The 16950-nt window shown below is 41.5% G+C and overlaps 1 protein-coding gene across 1 annotated transcript in view; it reads right to left on the reverse strand.

The window, feature by feature from the left end:
• LOC126240282 (transformation/transcription domain-associated protein) overlaps positions 1–16950 on the reverse strand; it is a 491514-nt gene that overhangs the window by 386474 nt on the left and 88090 nt on the right. The window contains exons 9-11 of the mRNA XM_049947913.1: positions 16707–16911; positions 15003–15173; positions 1886–2361 (exon numbers count right to left, since the gene is read on the reverse strand). Coding sequence (XP_049803870.1) covers positions 1886–2361; positions 15003–15173; positions 16707–16911 — 852 coding nt within the window. The remainder of the gene's footprint in view (positions 1–1885; positions 2362–15002; positions 15174–16706; positions 16912–16950) is intronic.

Here is a 16950-nt window from a genome sequence, read left to right on the forward strand (position 1 = left end):
AGTATTTCCATACTAGCTCTCCATGCTCTGTTTTCATCTCCATGCTGCAATACTTACTCTGTTGTATACACTCCTGGAAATGGAAAAAAGAACACATTGACACCGGTGTGTCAGACCCACCATACTTGCTCCGGACACTGCGAGAGGGCTGTACAAGCAATGATCACACGCACGGCACAGCGGACACACCAGGAACCGCGCTGTTGGCCGTCGAATGGCGCTAGCTGCGCAGCATTTGTGCACTGCCGCCGTCAGTGTCAGCCAGTTTGCCGTGGCATACAGAGCTCCATCGCAGTCTTTAACACTGGTAGCATGCCGCGACAGCGTGGACGTGAACCGTATGTGCAGTTGACGGACTTTGAGCGAGGGCGTATAGTGGGCATGCGGGAGGCCGGGTGGACGTACCGCCGAATTGCTCAACACGTGGGGCGTGAGGTCTCCACAGTACATCGATGTTGTCGCCAGTGGTCGGCGGAAGGTGCACGTGCCCGTCGACCTGGGACCGGACCGCAGCGACGCACGGATGCACGCCAAGACCGTAGGATCCTACGCAGTGCCGTAGGGGACCGCACCGCCACTTCCCAGCAAATTAGGGACACTGTTGGTCCTGGGGTATCGGCGAGGACCATTCGCAACCGTCTCCATGAAGCTGGGCTACGGCCCGCACACCGTTAGGCCGTCTTCCGCTCACGCCCCAACATCGTGCAGCCCGCCTCCAGTGGTGTCGCGACAGGCGTGAATGGAGGGACGAATGGAGACGTGTCGTCTTCAGCGATGAGAGTCGCTTCTGCCTTGGTGCCAATGATGGTCGTATGTGTGTTTGGCGCCGTGCAGGTGAGCGCCACAATCAGGACTGCATACGACCGAGGCACACAGGGCCAACACCCGGCATCATGGTGTGGGGAGCGATCTCCTACACTGGCCGTACACCACTGGTGATCGTCGAGGGGACACTGAATATTGCACGGTACATCCAAACCGTCATCGAACCCATCGTTCTACCATTCCTAGACCGGCAAGGGAACTTGCTGTTCCAACAGGACAATGCACGTCCACATGTATCCCGTGCCACCCAACGTGCTCTAGAAGGTGCAAGTCAACTACCCTGGCCAGCAAGATCTCCGGATCTGCCCCCATTGAGCATGTTTGGGACTGGATGAAGCGTCGTCTCACGCGGTCTGCACGTCCAGCACGAACGCTGGTCCAACTGAGGTGCCAGGTGGAAATGGCATGGCAAGCCGTTCCACAGGACTACATCCAGCATCTCTATGATCGTCTCCATGGGAGAATAGCAGCCTGCATTGCTGCGAAAGGTGGATATACACTGTACTAGTGCCGACATTGTGCATGCTCTGTTGCCTGTGTCTATGTGCCTGTGGTTCTGTCAGTGTGATCATGTGATGTATCTGACCCCAGGAATGTGTCAATAAAGTTTCCCCTTCCTGGGACAATGAATTCACGGTGTTCTTATTTCAATTTCCAGGAGTGTAGTAAACCGTATCTCCTTTCTTCTTCAGTTCTTCAATTGACTCTCACTCCTCCTTTAGCCATATTTTTTTTTCCCTGGCCTGGTCTGTTTCTCTATGCAGTTCATTATTCAGCCTTCGGCGCATTTCTTGCGGTTTCATCATTCACTTCTTAAATGAAAAGATGTTTCTGACTTACTCAACATCAGCAAGCATCATTTCAGTCAATATCTCTGGAAGGAACTTTAGCAGATCTCTTTCCATGTTTTCTTTTTGTAAATATGTATTATGTTTTATAACATATTCTTATTTTATAACATGTTCCACATTCTTGAGGGTTTTCAATAAGATGAAGTCCATATGAATTTAATGCTTTAAAGAAATTGTACAACAGAAGAGTGCAGGCAACAAGAACTCACCGTCTGCATTAGCAAGGGCCTTTGTCAGCTCCGAGAACGTGTTTGCGGCAGACGCGCTCACTGCCGCTGCAGAGTACTGCTGGGTGGCAGTCTCCTTGGCGAACCCTCTGGGTAACGCCGCACCAGGTGTCGCCGAGCCCGGAGTCGTGGGTATGGAGCTCATCAGTGGGATGAATGGGGCATTCGTCGCCGCAGCTGTCGGCACCCCTGCCACCACCGTCCCTGCCGATGCTGCTGTGGCTGCAACATTAGTGGTGGCGGGGCTGGTGGCAGCTGTGCCAGCAGGAGTGACGGCCGGGGCAACAGTGGCGGCGGATGCGTTCGGAGTGATGCTGCCTCCAGCAGCAGCGCCCACAGGCAACGACGTTCCTGCCACTGCGTTCCCACCGGGCTGCACTTTCAGGAGGGCTGCCACATTGGGGTTTGGTGCGCCAGGCACCTGGCCAAGTGTCGTAGCGAGTGGTAACGGGGCTTTGCTGTAAATGCAACTAGCTCTTATTCCCTGTACAATGTCATTACCAATACAGAAAATGAAATTAAACACAACATGTAATTAGCGGCCCATGGCTTCCAAACAATGTGTGGGGCTCATTTTACATGATCTCTTGCCACGAAATGTTGGTCAATGGGGACACATTAAAGAACTAGTAAATTGAAATCGTATTGTCACAGGGTGTATACGCAGACAAGGAAAAAAATTCCCGGATTTTTCCCGGGTCTCCCGGTTAACCATACATTTTCTTCCGGATGCCGGATGAAAATACACTTTTTCCGTGTTATGTGACAGTATACTTTCCGTCAAAACTGTAAAACTTATCAATCCTTTGAATGGATGTAGTTTTATACAGCGGCGTAGAATTTCTCGACACTTTTAGAAAACGAAACTCAGGGGAAAAAAACACGTTTTGGAAAGATCTTTGAAATGCATCAACACGTACAGTGCATAATATTTGTCTCGAAGATTAATAAGTTACAAGAGAAGCAGCTTTCACATATAATGTTGATCTGTTTAGCGGATGTTACACTTTAAGATACGTCACACAAACACGCCAGTAAAATTTTTAATACCGACATAAATCTCTGATCTTCTGGGCTCGAAATTCTTCTAAATGATTTGTCATCAAAGAGTTGGTTTTTAAATGAGAGCATTTGTCATCAAAGAGTTGATTTTTAAATGAGAGCAAACGCTCTGTGATTTAAGAAATTCATTGTACATTCTTACACATAGTTCATCTTGCATAAAAGGAAATTTACTTTGAAAATAACACTTTTCGAACCACAATTCGCAATATTTTCCCGCGACCTGTTAGAACGAGATTCATTTCAGCAGTTGCCAGAGAGCGCCAGATAGACGTCACCGCGCTTGCGCAGCTACAGTGATTTAGGAAGCCCGTATGTTCGTAAGTGTGAAACATTAAAAGGTCTTTCTTACATTATGTCATAAAAGAAACAAGACGTCAGAGGATACTCCAAGAGCGTCTGAATTTCGTGAACCATACTAAACTGCATAGTTAGCCTTAAAGCGCACATTCGTATGTTCAGATTCCCAATGACATACGCCTCGACCTGATATTAAGCTTTCCGGTATGGTTTTCGGGACGTAAATTTTCTTGGAGTACCAGTACGTACTGTATTATCTCATGTTTCGTTCTTCATTATGGCATATTGCCATATGTGTTAAAAGATGAAAACGTGCACTTTAAATGCAGCGAGCAGTTGAAACTAGCCAATAGCGTGGAATTAAACACTTCGTTTCAAATAAATTTACTGCTTCAGCACAAAAGCTTAATAAAAGCCAAATTTCTTTAGCAAACCGAGAAAAATATCTTTATTGTTCAGCAAGGCCATTAATTCCACTGCTCCGACCACCAGAATGTCGAGGGGGGGGGGGGGGGGGGAACGCAATTAATTATTTGTAACCGGGGGAGGGAGAACTCTTCACAAAATCTGGACTCTTTATTGCTTATTAGCTAATAACTCGCTCTTCTGTGTGACAAAATTAAACATAGGATACCTAAAACCAGTACAGACAATAGACAGGCAAGACAGTACACATTTCTTCAATCCTTGGGGCCGGCCGGAGTAGCCAAGCGGTTCTAGGAATCGCGCGACCGCTACGGTCACAGGTTCGAATCCTGCCTCGGGCATGGTTGTGTGTGATGTCCTTAGGTTAGTTAGGTTGAAGTAGTTCTAAGTTCTAGGGCACTAATGACCAAAGATGTTAAGTCCCATAGTGCTCAGAGCCATTTGAACATGGGGCCCCAGTGGTGACTACACGTTCAGAATACACTGTACATGAGCCAATGACTGGAAGTACTTATTTGGCCAATAGTAGGACCGGATTATCACACAAATCTAGCATTGACACTAGTCGTCTGAGTAATAAATACTTTAATAAAAATATAGCTGTGGTGCTCCATTTCCACAACTTATATTGGCCGCTGTCCCATGTCCACAAGAAAGATAGACTTTTTCAATTTGTTATGAAACACGTCCTACATCTACATCTACATTTATACTCCGCAAGCCACCCAACGGTGTGTGGCAGAGGGCACTTTACGTGCCACTGTCATTACCTCCCCTTTTCTGTTCCAGTCGTGTATGGTTCGCGGGAAGAACGGCTGTCTGAAAGCCTCCGTGCGTGCTCGAATCTCTCTAATTTTACATTCATGATCTCCTCGGGAGGTATAAGTAGGGGGACGCAATATATTCCATACCTCATCCAGAAATGCACCCTCTCGAAACCTGGAGAGCAAGCTACACCGCGATGCAGAGCGCCTCTCTTGCAAAGTCTGCCACTTGAGTTTGCTAAACATCTCCGTAACGCTATCACGGTTACCAAATAACCCTGTGACGAAACGCACCGCTCTTCTTTGGATCTTCTCTATCTCCTCCGTCAACCCGATCTGGTACGGATCCCACACTGATGAGCAATACTAAAGTATAGGTCGAACGAGTGTTTTGTAAGCCACCTCCTTCGTTGATGGACTACATTTTCTGGTACCCGCCTTACCAACAATTAATTTTATATTATCATTCCACTTCAAATCATTCCGCACGCATACTCCCAGATATTTTACAGAATTAACTGCTACCAGTGTTTGTTCTGCTATCATATAATCATACAATAAAGGCTCCTTCTTTCTATGTATTCTCAATACATTACATTTGTCTGTGTTAAGGGACAGTTGCCACTCCCTGCACCAAGTGCCTATCCGCTGCAGATCTTCCTGCATTTCTCTACAATTTTCTAAGCTGCAACTTCTCTGTATACTACAGCATCATCCGCGAAAAGCCGCATGGAACTTCCGACACTATCTACTAGGTCATTTATATATATTGTGAAAAGCATGGTCCCATAACACTCCCCTGTGGCACGCCAGAGGTTACTTTAACGTCTATAGACGTCTCTCCATTGATAACAACATGCTGTTTCCTGTTTGCTAAAAACTCTTCAATCCAGCCACACAGCTGGTCTGATATTCCGTAGGCTCTTACTTTGTTTATCAGGCGACAGTGCGGAACTGTATCGAACTCCTTCCGGAAGTCAAGGAAAATAGCATCTACCTGGGAGCCTGTATCTAATATTTTCTGGGTCTCATGAACAAATAAAGCGAGTTGGGTCTCACACGATTGCTGTTTCCAGAATCCATGTTGATTCCTACAGAGCAGATTCTGGGTTTCCAAAAACAACATGATACTCGAGCAAAAAACATGTTCTAAAATTCTACAACAAAATGACGTCAGAGATATAGGTCTATAGTTTTGCGCATCTGCTCGACAACCCTTCTTGAAGACTGGGACTACCTGTGCTCTTTTCCAATCATTTGGAACCTTCCGTTCCTCTAGAGACTTGCGGTAAACGGCTGTTAGAAGGGGGGGGGGGGGGGGCAAGTTCTTTCGCGTACTCTGTGTAGAATCGAACTGGTATCCCATCCGGTCCAGTGGACTTCCCTCTGTTGAGTGATTGCAGTTGCTTTTCTATTCCTTGGACACTTATTTCGATGTCAGCCATTTTTTCGTTTGTGCGAGGCTTTAGAGAAGGAACTGCAGTGCGGTCTTCCTCTGTGAAACAGCTTTGGGAAAAGGTGTTTAGCATTTCAGCTTTACGCGTGTCATCCTCTGTTCAATGCCATCATCATCCCGGAGTGTCTGGATATGCTGTGTCGAGCCACTTACTGATTTAACGTAAGACCAGAACTTCCGAGGATATTCTGTCAAGTCGGTACATAGAATTTTACTTTCGAATTCACTGAACGCTTCATGTATAGCCCTCCTTACACTAACTTTGACATTGTTTAGCTTCTGTTTGTCTGAGAGGTTTTGGCTGCGTTTAAACTTGGAGTGAAGCTCTCTTTGCTTTCGCAGTAGTTTCCTAACTTTGTTGTTGAACCACGGTGGGTTTTTCCCGTCCCTCACAGTTTTACTCGGCACGTACCTGTCTAAAACGCATTTTACAACTGCCTTAAACTTTTTCCATAAACACTCAACATTGTCAGTGTCGGAACTGAAATTTTTGTTTTGATCTGTTAGGTAGTCTGAAATCTGCCTCCTATTACTCTTGCTAAACAGATAAACCTTCCTCCCTTTTTTTATATTCCTATTTACTTTGATATTCAGGGATGCTGCAACAGCCTTATGATCACCGATTCCCTGTTCTGCACTTACAGAGTCGAAAAGTTCGGGTCTGTTTGTTATCAGTAGGTCCAAGATGTTATCTCCACGAGTCGCTTATCTGTTTAATTGCTCTAGGTAATTTTCGGATAGTGCACTCAGTATAATGTCACTCGATGCTCTATCCCTACCACCCGTCCTAAACATCTGAGTGTCCCAGTCTATATCTGGTAAATTGAAATCTCCACCTAAGACTATAACATGCTGAGAAAATTTATGTGAAATGTATTCCAAATTTTCTCTCAGTTGTTCTGCCACTAATGCTGCTGAGTCGGGAGGTCAGTAAAAGGAGCCAGTTATTAACCTAGCTCGGTTGTTGAGTGTAACCTCCACCCATAATATTTCACAGGAACTATCCACTTCTACTTCACTACAGGATAAACTACTACTAACAGTGACAAACACGCCACCACCGGCTGCATGCAATCTATCCTTTGTAAACACCGTCTGTGCCTTTGTAAAAATTTCGGCTGAATTTATCTCTGGCTTCAGCCAGCTTTCTGTACCTATAACGAGTTCAGCTTTGGTGCTTTCTATCAGCGCTTGAAGTTCCGGTTACGTACTAGTACATTTTTTGCGACTAAAATTCCCCCTTGTAGAAATCGACACGGTTTCCATGATCAGCAATTTTGTGACACTCATCTCACTTCACAAGATACTGGCACCTAGGTTGATGCCATGTTCCTTGACTTCCAGACACTATGCAATGCATCTGTGCACTGTAGATTGGTGAACAACATACAGGTTTTCAAAATATTGAACCAACTTTGTGACTAAACTCAGGATTTTCTAGCAGACAGTGACACATTACTCTTAACCTTCTGCTGTTACGGATGAGCTTTCTGCTGAGGCAGCTTTTATAATAGTTGTACTGCTCACCAAATGCTGGTGCATGTGCTGAGAGATGGTGTTCTGGCCAATATGAAATGCTTTATCACCCAATTTTTCTAAAACAAAAAGATGAAAAAATTTTATTTTTGCACATCTTAGTGTCCAATACCTTCACTCTATAAAGACCTGAATTTCTTTTTGTTATTTGCCATACTTGCTGCATTGCATAAAATTAAGTAAAACACTGCATGAAATTTCAAAGATTTTGAAGAGGTAAAAATGCATTGCATAAAGTTTGCTGATTTTATCTCACACACTGCAGTGAATAAAATGCAGATACCAAAATTTTAAAATTTAGACCAGAATGATCTCTCAATTCTGTTCTTGAGTTATTGGTTTTATACCCACATACAAAATGTGTCCATTCACATCGTTGCAAGTTGCAAATCATGTCATTCGAGATAGCGAAATTAGATTTTTTGCAAATGACAGTGGGCAATGAAGCGTGTATGTTGTATAATAAATACTTGTAACTGTTTTATTAACAGACATGGAAATAACTCGTCTGCACCAGTGAAAGGTTGGTGGTTCAGTGCTCATACAGACATCAGTAGCACTGTAGGGAAACACAAGTGGCATGTGTATACAGGTTCACAGTACCTGGGGAGCGGCGAAGAATGACCTTCAGCCCTCAGTGACAAAAGGGTTAACAGGTCGTGACTGTCACATGTAGAAGTAACTCTGGGAGTATCCAAATGTTAGATATAGGGCCAGGAAGCCCTGTGAGGCTGCTATATATATATATATATATATATATATATATATATATATATATATATATATATATATATATACACACACAAAAGTTGCAATGTCAGGAAACTGTAATGAAATGCAGAAAAACCAACAGAGGTTGAACAATTTATATAGGAACAGGCACCTGGTTCTGAAGGCAAAAATATGAAGTTTTGCATACAAATAAGCAGTTCATAAGTCATTCACGTGACTGATAATAAATCGCTGGAAATGGTGCTAACTGTAAAAGATCTATGAGTTACCATCTGGAGCAACCAACAGCCACATGAAGCTAGTCACCAAAAAGGTGAGCCCGGGTCTCAAAGAATCCTATAGAAATGCAATTCATTAATGGGAAAAATAGGATTCACAGGAACGCTCATAGGCCATCTCTTGAGTACTGCTCATTTTTCTGGCACCATTGCCAGGTAGGATTAATATCTGAGAAATGGAAGATCCATAAGAACAGCAGTGTTTCGTCACGGGTTTATTTAGTAAATGCAAATGAACTATGTAGGCACTCATTGAACTCCAGTGACAAATGCTAAAAAGAGACATTTGTACATCACAGTGAGATCTACTGACAAAATTCTGAGGCAGTGTATTTTATAAATGCTATTGAGCATATTACATCTTGCCTCAGACATCTCAGGAAATTACTGGAAAGGGACAAATTTCAAATTTTGTCCCTTGTTATAATACTAGAAAGCACAAGTTGCAGTAATAATTTACTAAAAAAAACCTCTTGTTTAACAGAGACACTTTGCAATCGAGTCTTTGTCAAGTGTCATACCTAAACAGAAATGTGCACCTCCCGTATAAATATATGACATGTAGAAATCAAACCTTGCATTATTCCCTCATGGGAGACAAGAGTCTGCATTCGACTGAAAACAATTTACATCTACAGCTACACACATACTCCACTAAAGGATGGATAATGGAGGGTACCTTGTACCACTGTTAGTCCTTTCCTTTCCTGTTCCTCTCACAAATAGAACAAGATAAAGATATCCATCTCTATGCCTCTGTAAAAACCTTGATGTCTCTTATCTTGCCTTGTCTTATTTTGTCTTACACATGATGTAACTTGGTGAAAGTAGAACTGTTCTGCAGTCTCTTGCAAAAGCTTCTTCAATAGTGTTTCATGAAAATAAAGTCATCATCTTTCCTGGGATTCCCATTCGAGTTCACACAGCGTTTCCATAATCCTTGCTTGTCGATCGAACATACCGGTAATAATTCTAGCACCGTGCCTCTGAAATGCATGAATGTCTTCCTTTAATTTGTCATGATGGAGAACCCAAACATCTGAGGAATACTCAAAAATGGGTTGCACAAGGGTTCTGTATGTGGTCTTCTTTATAGTTGACCTACACAAGCCTAGAGTTCTCCCAACAAACTAAAGTAGACCATCTGCCTTCCTTGCAGTCAACATTATCTGCTTCTTCCATTTCAAACGGCTTTGCAACATATTTGAACATAACAGAATTTTTTTTCCTATTCACCTGCACTGGTAAACCAGATACATGTGGCTGACATGAAGTTCATGTCAGAGTGGACATGTGATACACACAAAAATGATTAGTATTGCAAAATTGTAGGTAATCTCTGACTTTGGAAACCCTGTATGATGTGAAGCCTTCATATTCTGTAATCAGAGACTCTTAATGCTACAACATAAGATCAACAAAGATCTGGATATGTTCTCCATGTATGGGAACAAAGCTTCTGGTTACAGCAACCTCATATAAAATATACCTGGTACGGTTCCAAAGTCAAATTAGAGAAAGGAAATTAGAGCTTTCAGCAATAACCTCCACAGTCTTCACCAGGAACAAATAAATGACATCATGCCGTCAGAGACCACATTATGTTTGCCATGCTAGTGGCATCTGTTGCAGCATAACTAACTCTGCAAATCCATCTGTAGTATGATCATACAATGGAGGCTTTGACGGCTAGTATTTGAGTGCTTGGTGAAATTTTTGTTGTATGGGCATTAGGCCCTGGTCCAAGGCATGACATTTCATCTCCTAATGCCATAGACACCAGAGACTATAAAGAGTCAGATGCCATATACGCATAAATATTTCAGCTTGCTAATGCTTTTTAAGTTTGAAACTGCTAGAGGAGTCTTTATAGCCTCTGATAATGTTTCCAGCATTGGGAGGCAAAACATCAGGCACAGAAATATGCTTTGATGATTGCCTTTAATGACCGTACAACAAAATTCACCTAAGACACATCTGGTCCACTTCCATGCACCACTAAAATTGTAGATACAGTCCTGTTTAAAGACACTACTGCACAGTCATATCTTTATCGCCTCTTCAGGATTGCCACAAGTTGCCCTAAGTGAAATTCCCTGATATTTCCCGGATTTCCCAACAAGTTTTAGCAATTTTCCCCGATAAATTTAGAGATCTCAAAGGTAAGTTAAGACTTAAGTTGACAATCTGTCTTCACAGCTACGGTACAAGAAACAATAGTGCAAATGAGGAAATACCTAAAAAAACTTGCAAGCAGATGGCGTTTCCTGATGTGAGCAAAAATCTTAAGTACTGACATCAACATCTTTTGTAATGAACTGTTTTTAGATGGAGAAAGGAAGCCAAATGATATAAGTGTTTCATTAAGACTACTGATATTATTTTATTTCAATAAAACTTAACACATTTGGTGACAATAAGCATTTCTCTGGAGTTGCAAGACAGATTTAAAATACTTTGACTGATTTCAGAAGTAACCTCAGAAAAAAGTAGACTTCTTGAATGATGTGTATCTGGCAGGGAAGAATTGTGTAAACCAAAACTGTAGGTGATCACCAATGAAATGTTGGTACTACTATGTTTGTTTTTGTCGGTTATTACCCACTATGTTACATCTATTATTTTACAGGTATTGCGTGATAAACTACTTCTGAAGTGCCAAAATGCACTAGAACAAATAACATGTCTATAAAACACCACACTGTACAATATACTTGTGGTGAGACAGTCAAATTCCTTAAATACATTGCACATGGCCTCCGGCCTGCTGAGGAGCACCACAGTCCTGGGTCCATGGATAAACCATGAAAATCTGCTGCATTATGCCATACACAAACAGATCCAGCCTGCAATCAGATCGGTGAGACTAGATTCGCTGGGCAGGGCCTACACATTAGTGGATGCCATACGTCCTCCTACAACCACCTACTCCAGTCCGGTCACTAACATCACTTATCCAATCAAGCTTTCTGTCCGCTTGAATGGCCACCAATAAACTGTGGCCAAGAAACAAGTGGACCACCCTGTTGCTGAACACGCTAAACATGATATTCTTCATTTCAATGACTGCTTCACAGCCTGTGCTACATGGATCCCTCCCACTAACACGAGCTTTTCTGATGTGCAGGTGGGAACTTTCCCTGCAATACATCCTATGTTTCCGTAACCCTCCTGGTCTCAACCTTCATTAGTCACTGTTCTCACCCAACCAGCCCCTGTCCTGTTCCCATTCCAGAACTACACAGCCATCATTCCACCACCACACTCAGTCTTTTTATTTCTCTCCTTTTCCACTACTTCCCCCCTCCCCTCCCCACCTCTCCCCTGCCAGAGTCTAACTTACAGCACTTTGGTGTCCGCCACTCCCACCATACTATCCCTACCCCTCCCCCCTCCTCCATACCCTCAACCAATTGCCACTCCCATCATGATGCACTAGTGCTGCTGTTCCAGCGTCGTTTCAGATGCCCAAGACAGTTGTGTGTGTGCAAGCTGTGCTTGTGTGTGTGTGTGTGTGTGTGTGTGTGTGTGTGTGTGTGTGTCTACTGTTGACAAAGGCCTTAATGGCCAAATTCTATAATTGTGAGAGTCTTTTTGTTGTGCCTATTTGCAACTTGGCATCTCCGCTATATGGTGAGTGGCAACTTTCCATATCTAGAAAGTGAATAAATTTTACCGACACAAAACAGATGGCAATGATGTGGATGAACTGAATGAAATTCAGTGACATAAAATGATATCAGTGAAGTATGCTAAGAAAATGTTGAGCTCCAATAAAATTAATGTGTCGTGAATAATATGGAAATTTGTGCCAGACTGGGATGTGAACCTGGTTTTTGTTCCTATACACGAGCAGCTAACTTAACCACTGGGCTCTCTGAGGATGCCTGCAGGGCAGACGGAAAACTTCACAGTCACTCACTGGTACGATAGGTTCTCCATCAGAGGAATGACTGTAGGTTTGCCCTGCCACAGGGCACCCTATGGGAGAATTTCACCATATTGGAAGGAATGACAGCAAATGTGAATAAGAACTGAAGTTTTAGTTAGGCCTGAACTGCTGTGCTCAGGCAGGCAGTCAAGGCAACAGCTCATGCTAAGCAGCAAATCCACGTCTGAATCCCAGTTTGGCACAAATTTTCATTAGGCACAACATATTCAAAACAATTTTATTTATGATATTATTAGCATTGTTTTCAAAGAGAGTTCATTTAATGGCCTTTCCAACAATTCTCTGTTGCAGGCAACTGTAAGAAGACAATCATTATCTGAGTTAACCTTGAATTTATTTCAATTCTGATTAGTTGTGTATGAACAAAAGGTACCCTTAGCTTCATACTAGCATCAAAAAATGGTGTTAGTGACTACATTATAATTTAAAAACTGTGTGTCTGTTCCTCTACCTACTCTGGCCCCGGTGCAAACAGAGGGGTGTTTGTCTGTGGCATCATAGCTCCCAATGAGAGGTCCAATGATTTTAATACAATCTTTTTTAATTATAAAATGCTGGTTTAATCGGGATGGTTCTTAGCTATATTTCATGGAAGTTTCTTCAACCATTTAAATTTAAACAGCTAAATTAGTAAAAATGTTTTCTGCCCACACGTTCTGTTGATATAAGTTACATAATGCCTAAGAGCTACATAAAGTAAAGTAGTACCAGATTCTAGAACCCAAAAAGATCTGAGTATAAGTGTCTGACAACATATGTTTATCTGTTATAGCTGACCAACAATGAGGATTTTTGGCATTAGAAGTCACTTTTCAGCACCTACAAATCAAAGAAAGGGTGATTATGACTCAACTGTAAAAGATAAACATATTCTCTTGCAGATTTTTTGTAGTTCCTTTCAAGATCTATAATCCAGTACTGATAACGATGGTACTAAATCAATTTATTTTGCCCTAATAGTTCAGGCAGCCTATTGCAAGAGAGTGCAATGACGGACCACTGTCTTTCGATTTGACTGCGAATTATCAACACTGCTTATTGCTTGTTACCTAAATTAGCTAACTATTTACTAAAACATAGTCAATGACTATGTGTGAGAATTACAAAGAGGAACACATGAAAAATATATTGCATTGCAATTTCATGTTTTTCCCCACTACTATTTGTGTGAATGTGGGGATAGAGCATTGATCGGACCATGTCTACTGGTAAAATATGAAGTTTAAAAAGCTTGAAATAAAACTTCAATTAAAATAAAAAAACTGACACAAAAAACCTCTAAAAAGTAGAAAAATATGTATTGCCACTAAAGTTTAAGATAAGTAGTAATATTCTGATCCAAGCATCTTCAGGTTGGGGAGATTGCTAATAAAATAAAACAAAATCAGAATACATCTAAAAATGATACAGTATGAAATTTAAATACATGTAAGCTACCTAGGCAACTTAGGTACATATCAAAACAACAATACCACATTGCTGAGTCTAAGTTTTAATTAATTTACTCTGAAAAATTCGCAACATAGACAACTTTCAATGACGACTGCCCTCAGGTGAATGCCTGTTCAGGTCACCGCACTTACGTCATGCCCCATGCATCGCATACTGTGCACCAAGTGATTCATGGTTTAACAAAGCACATGGTAGTACGCTATCATCAAACCAATCCAGGGCATAGGCCTCATAAGACGGATTAATGCATGAAACTCAGTTTGTACTTGTTGTTGTTGTTGTCTTCAGTCCTGAGACTGGTTTGATGCAGCTCTCCATGCTACTCTATCCTGTGCAGCTTCTTCATCTCCCAGTACCTACTGCAACCTACATCCTTCTGAATCTGATTAGTGTATTCATCTCTTGGTCTCCCCCTACGATTTTTACCCTCCACGCTGCCCTCCAATACTAAATTGGTGATCCCTTGATGCCTCAGAACATGTCCTACCAACCGATCCCTTCTTCTGGTCAAGTTGTGCCACAAACTTCTCTTCTCCCCAATCCTATTCAGTACCTCCTCATTAGTTATGTGATCTACCCATCTAATCTTCAGCATTCTTCTGTAGCACCACATTTCGAAAGCTTCTATTCTCTTCTTGTCCAAACTATTTACCGTTTGTTTGTACTTAATTACATAAAAATACAATATAAAATAAATAGGTAACTCAATTTCTCAATTCTTTGATAATGTTAAGATGTGCGTATGTGGGACATGCAGGCCCAAAAGAGATGATGCCAAACAGAAGAGGCTTATATCCAGCAATAACGAAGGTATGCTGCTCTAGAAAGGATAGCTGCTGTTAACTTCTCTTTTGTTTATTTACTTAGTAGTCTCCCAACCGGATGATGCTTGGATCAAAATATTACTACTTATATTAAACTTAAAAGGGCAACACACAAGGTTTTTTGTATTGGGCTTTTTATTAAATTTAATTTTTAATTTAGGTTTCATACTTTAAGTTCTGCAATGGCTTGTACACAACTTTTTATCAGTCCGCTACTATTTTTTCTGATATCCATGTAAACAAAGTCTGCCAACAATCTAAGAAAACACAAGAAATTCAAAGCCTGACAATCTATAATTAATTAAAAAAACTCTTACCATTTATTTAGAAGTGTAGGCAACTGGTGTTTTGAAATATTTTTGAATTTGATGATGAAGGTTTCCAGCATTCTCAACAGCAGCTCCCTTCCTCTTCCACTTTCAATTTCACTGCGGTGCCTTATACAGTCAACCAAGTTGAGTAACAGTTTACAGGACATTGTTTGTATACTGAAATGAAAAAGAGAGTAATAGGTGACAAAGATCTTGCTCAATTGTAGTAAAGTATATTAATCATGATATAACTTGGTAAAAATACCAAATGCAATATCTCTCACACACAAGTGTTTTAGTTTCCGTCTTTAATTTATTTGTTGCATTGTCCCTCCTTGTGACATATAATATTAATGCTGATAATGGTGTTGAGGTGCTGTCATCTTTTGGTAGCTTGCACAAGTTTTACATGGAATTCTTCTCAATTATGATCACTTTCTGATGATTTCTTGATACAGTGGACTTGCTAATCAAGGCCACTGATATCATGAATGGCTCTTCTCCGTACAGTTGGTCCAAAGGCTTTAAGAGTGTTCTAAGTATGTACAGCAGCTCAACATTCTCTCACAAAACTGTTGTATTTTAAATCATTTTGAACAATCTTGGTAACAGATCCCGCATTTCAAAGTCATTACATCAACATATGTCTAGTGACCAAAGTTCAAATAAGTAGTGAATGAACAAATCATTTTTCAGTCCTCTTTTGCTTTTACAACTGTTGATGGCTGCTCTTCTTTGAGATGTCAAAAACATCTCCAAGTAGTGACTGCACAGCACAATTAAACGTCCACATAGCAAGCAAGTCTGCTTGGGTGCCGTCACACCTGGTAGATATTATGTATGCATCCCGTTTCTTGGATTTTACCTACAAATAACAACAACCTCGAACAGTGGGTACTCCAACCCACTACTAAGCTACTTATGTTTTTACACAAATAATCTTTTTTCTAACATGAAGCATTAGGTACATATTATACCTCTGGATGAGCATCTGACAACTACACACACCATCCTTTATAACCTGTTTTGTATAGTCTAGACTCTGTCTGCTCATTATGTTGCTCCTTCTAACACCAACTTAACCAATTCTGGATGTCACAGCACGTACCACTAACCTGTCCTTTCCTCTGGTGTGGGTTTTCAAAAAAACTACATTCCTCACCTAATCTTTTTACCAATTCTTCCTTTCATATCTTTTCTGTCCCCGTAATTGTTAATGTTTCTCGACGACACCAAATTTGAAACACTTCCAGTTTCTTCTCTGGATTCAAAGTGTACCAACGGCTCTCAAATAATTAAAATGTCGGACAAAATGACTCATAGTCTAGGCATGATCAAAAATTAAATTTCTCGCTAGTGGAACATTCAAACTTGCTCATACATTAAAAGAAAGCCTAGAACCTGGACAGCTTCCCATAAACAGGCAGGGATCTAAGTTCAGTTCCAACCCAGTTAACAGTTTTAAATTATCATTTACATTCAATTCTTCCCTGGAAAACAATGTACTTGAGGTTAAACTTTCAAGATTACCCATACATTCTTTAAGCCTGCTGCTGTGTAGTCTATACTGCATTAAGACATTATTCATCAAAGACACACCAATGCAAAAAATAATAATTTTCACTTTTTTAATTTTGAAGAAAGTGCTAACAACAAGGTTTGATGTTGCAATGCAAAAGCAGTTGAACGAAGTACATAAAATGTGGTTACCTGGTGGGCAGTGAATCATCTTGGACATTACGTGAAAAGAGATGCACAGCACGCTCCAGGTCAGCGAAAGGCAGGTGCTGCCGTACATGGTGCACCAGATCAGCCAAGGTGCTGTATGCTAGAGGCCGCAGGGTTTCATGTGTAGTAAAGCCCTTACCCAGGAGAACATTTTCATCAAAGAGGCGTTCCATTATAGGCACAAACTCTGTAATCACAACAACAAGCAATTAATTGTTAGAAAGGC

This window comes from Schistocerca nitens, chromosome 1 (genome assembly GCF_023898315.1).
Source record: "Schistocerca nitens isolate TAMUIC-IGC-003100 chromosome 1, iqSchNite1.1, whole genome shotgun sequence".
Taxonomy (NCBI): domain Eukaryota; kingdom Metazoa; phylum Arthropoda; class Insecta; order Orthoptera; family Acrididae; genus Schistocerca; species Schistocerca nitens.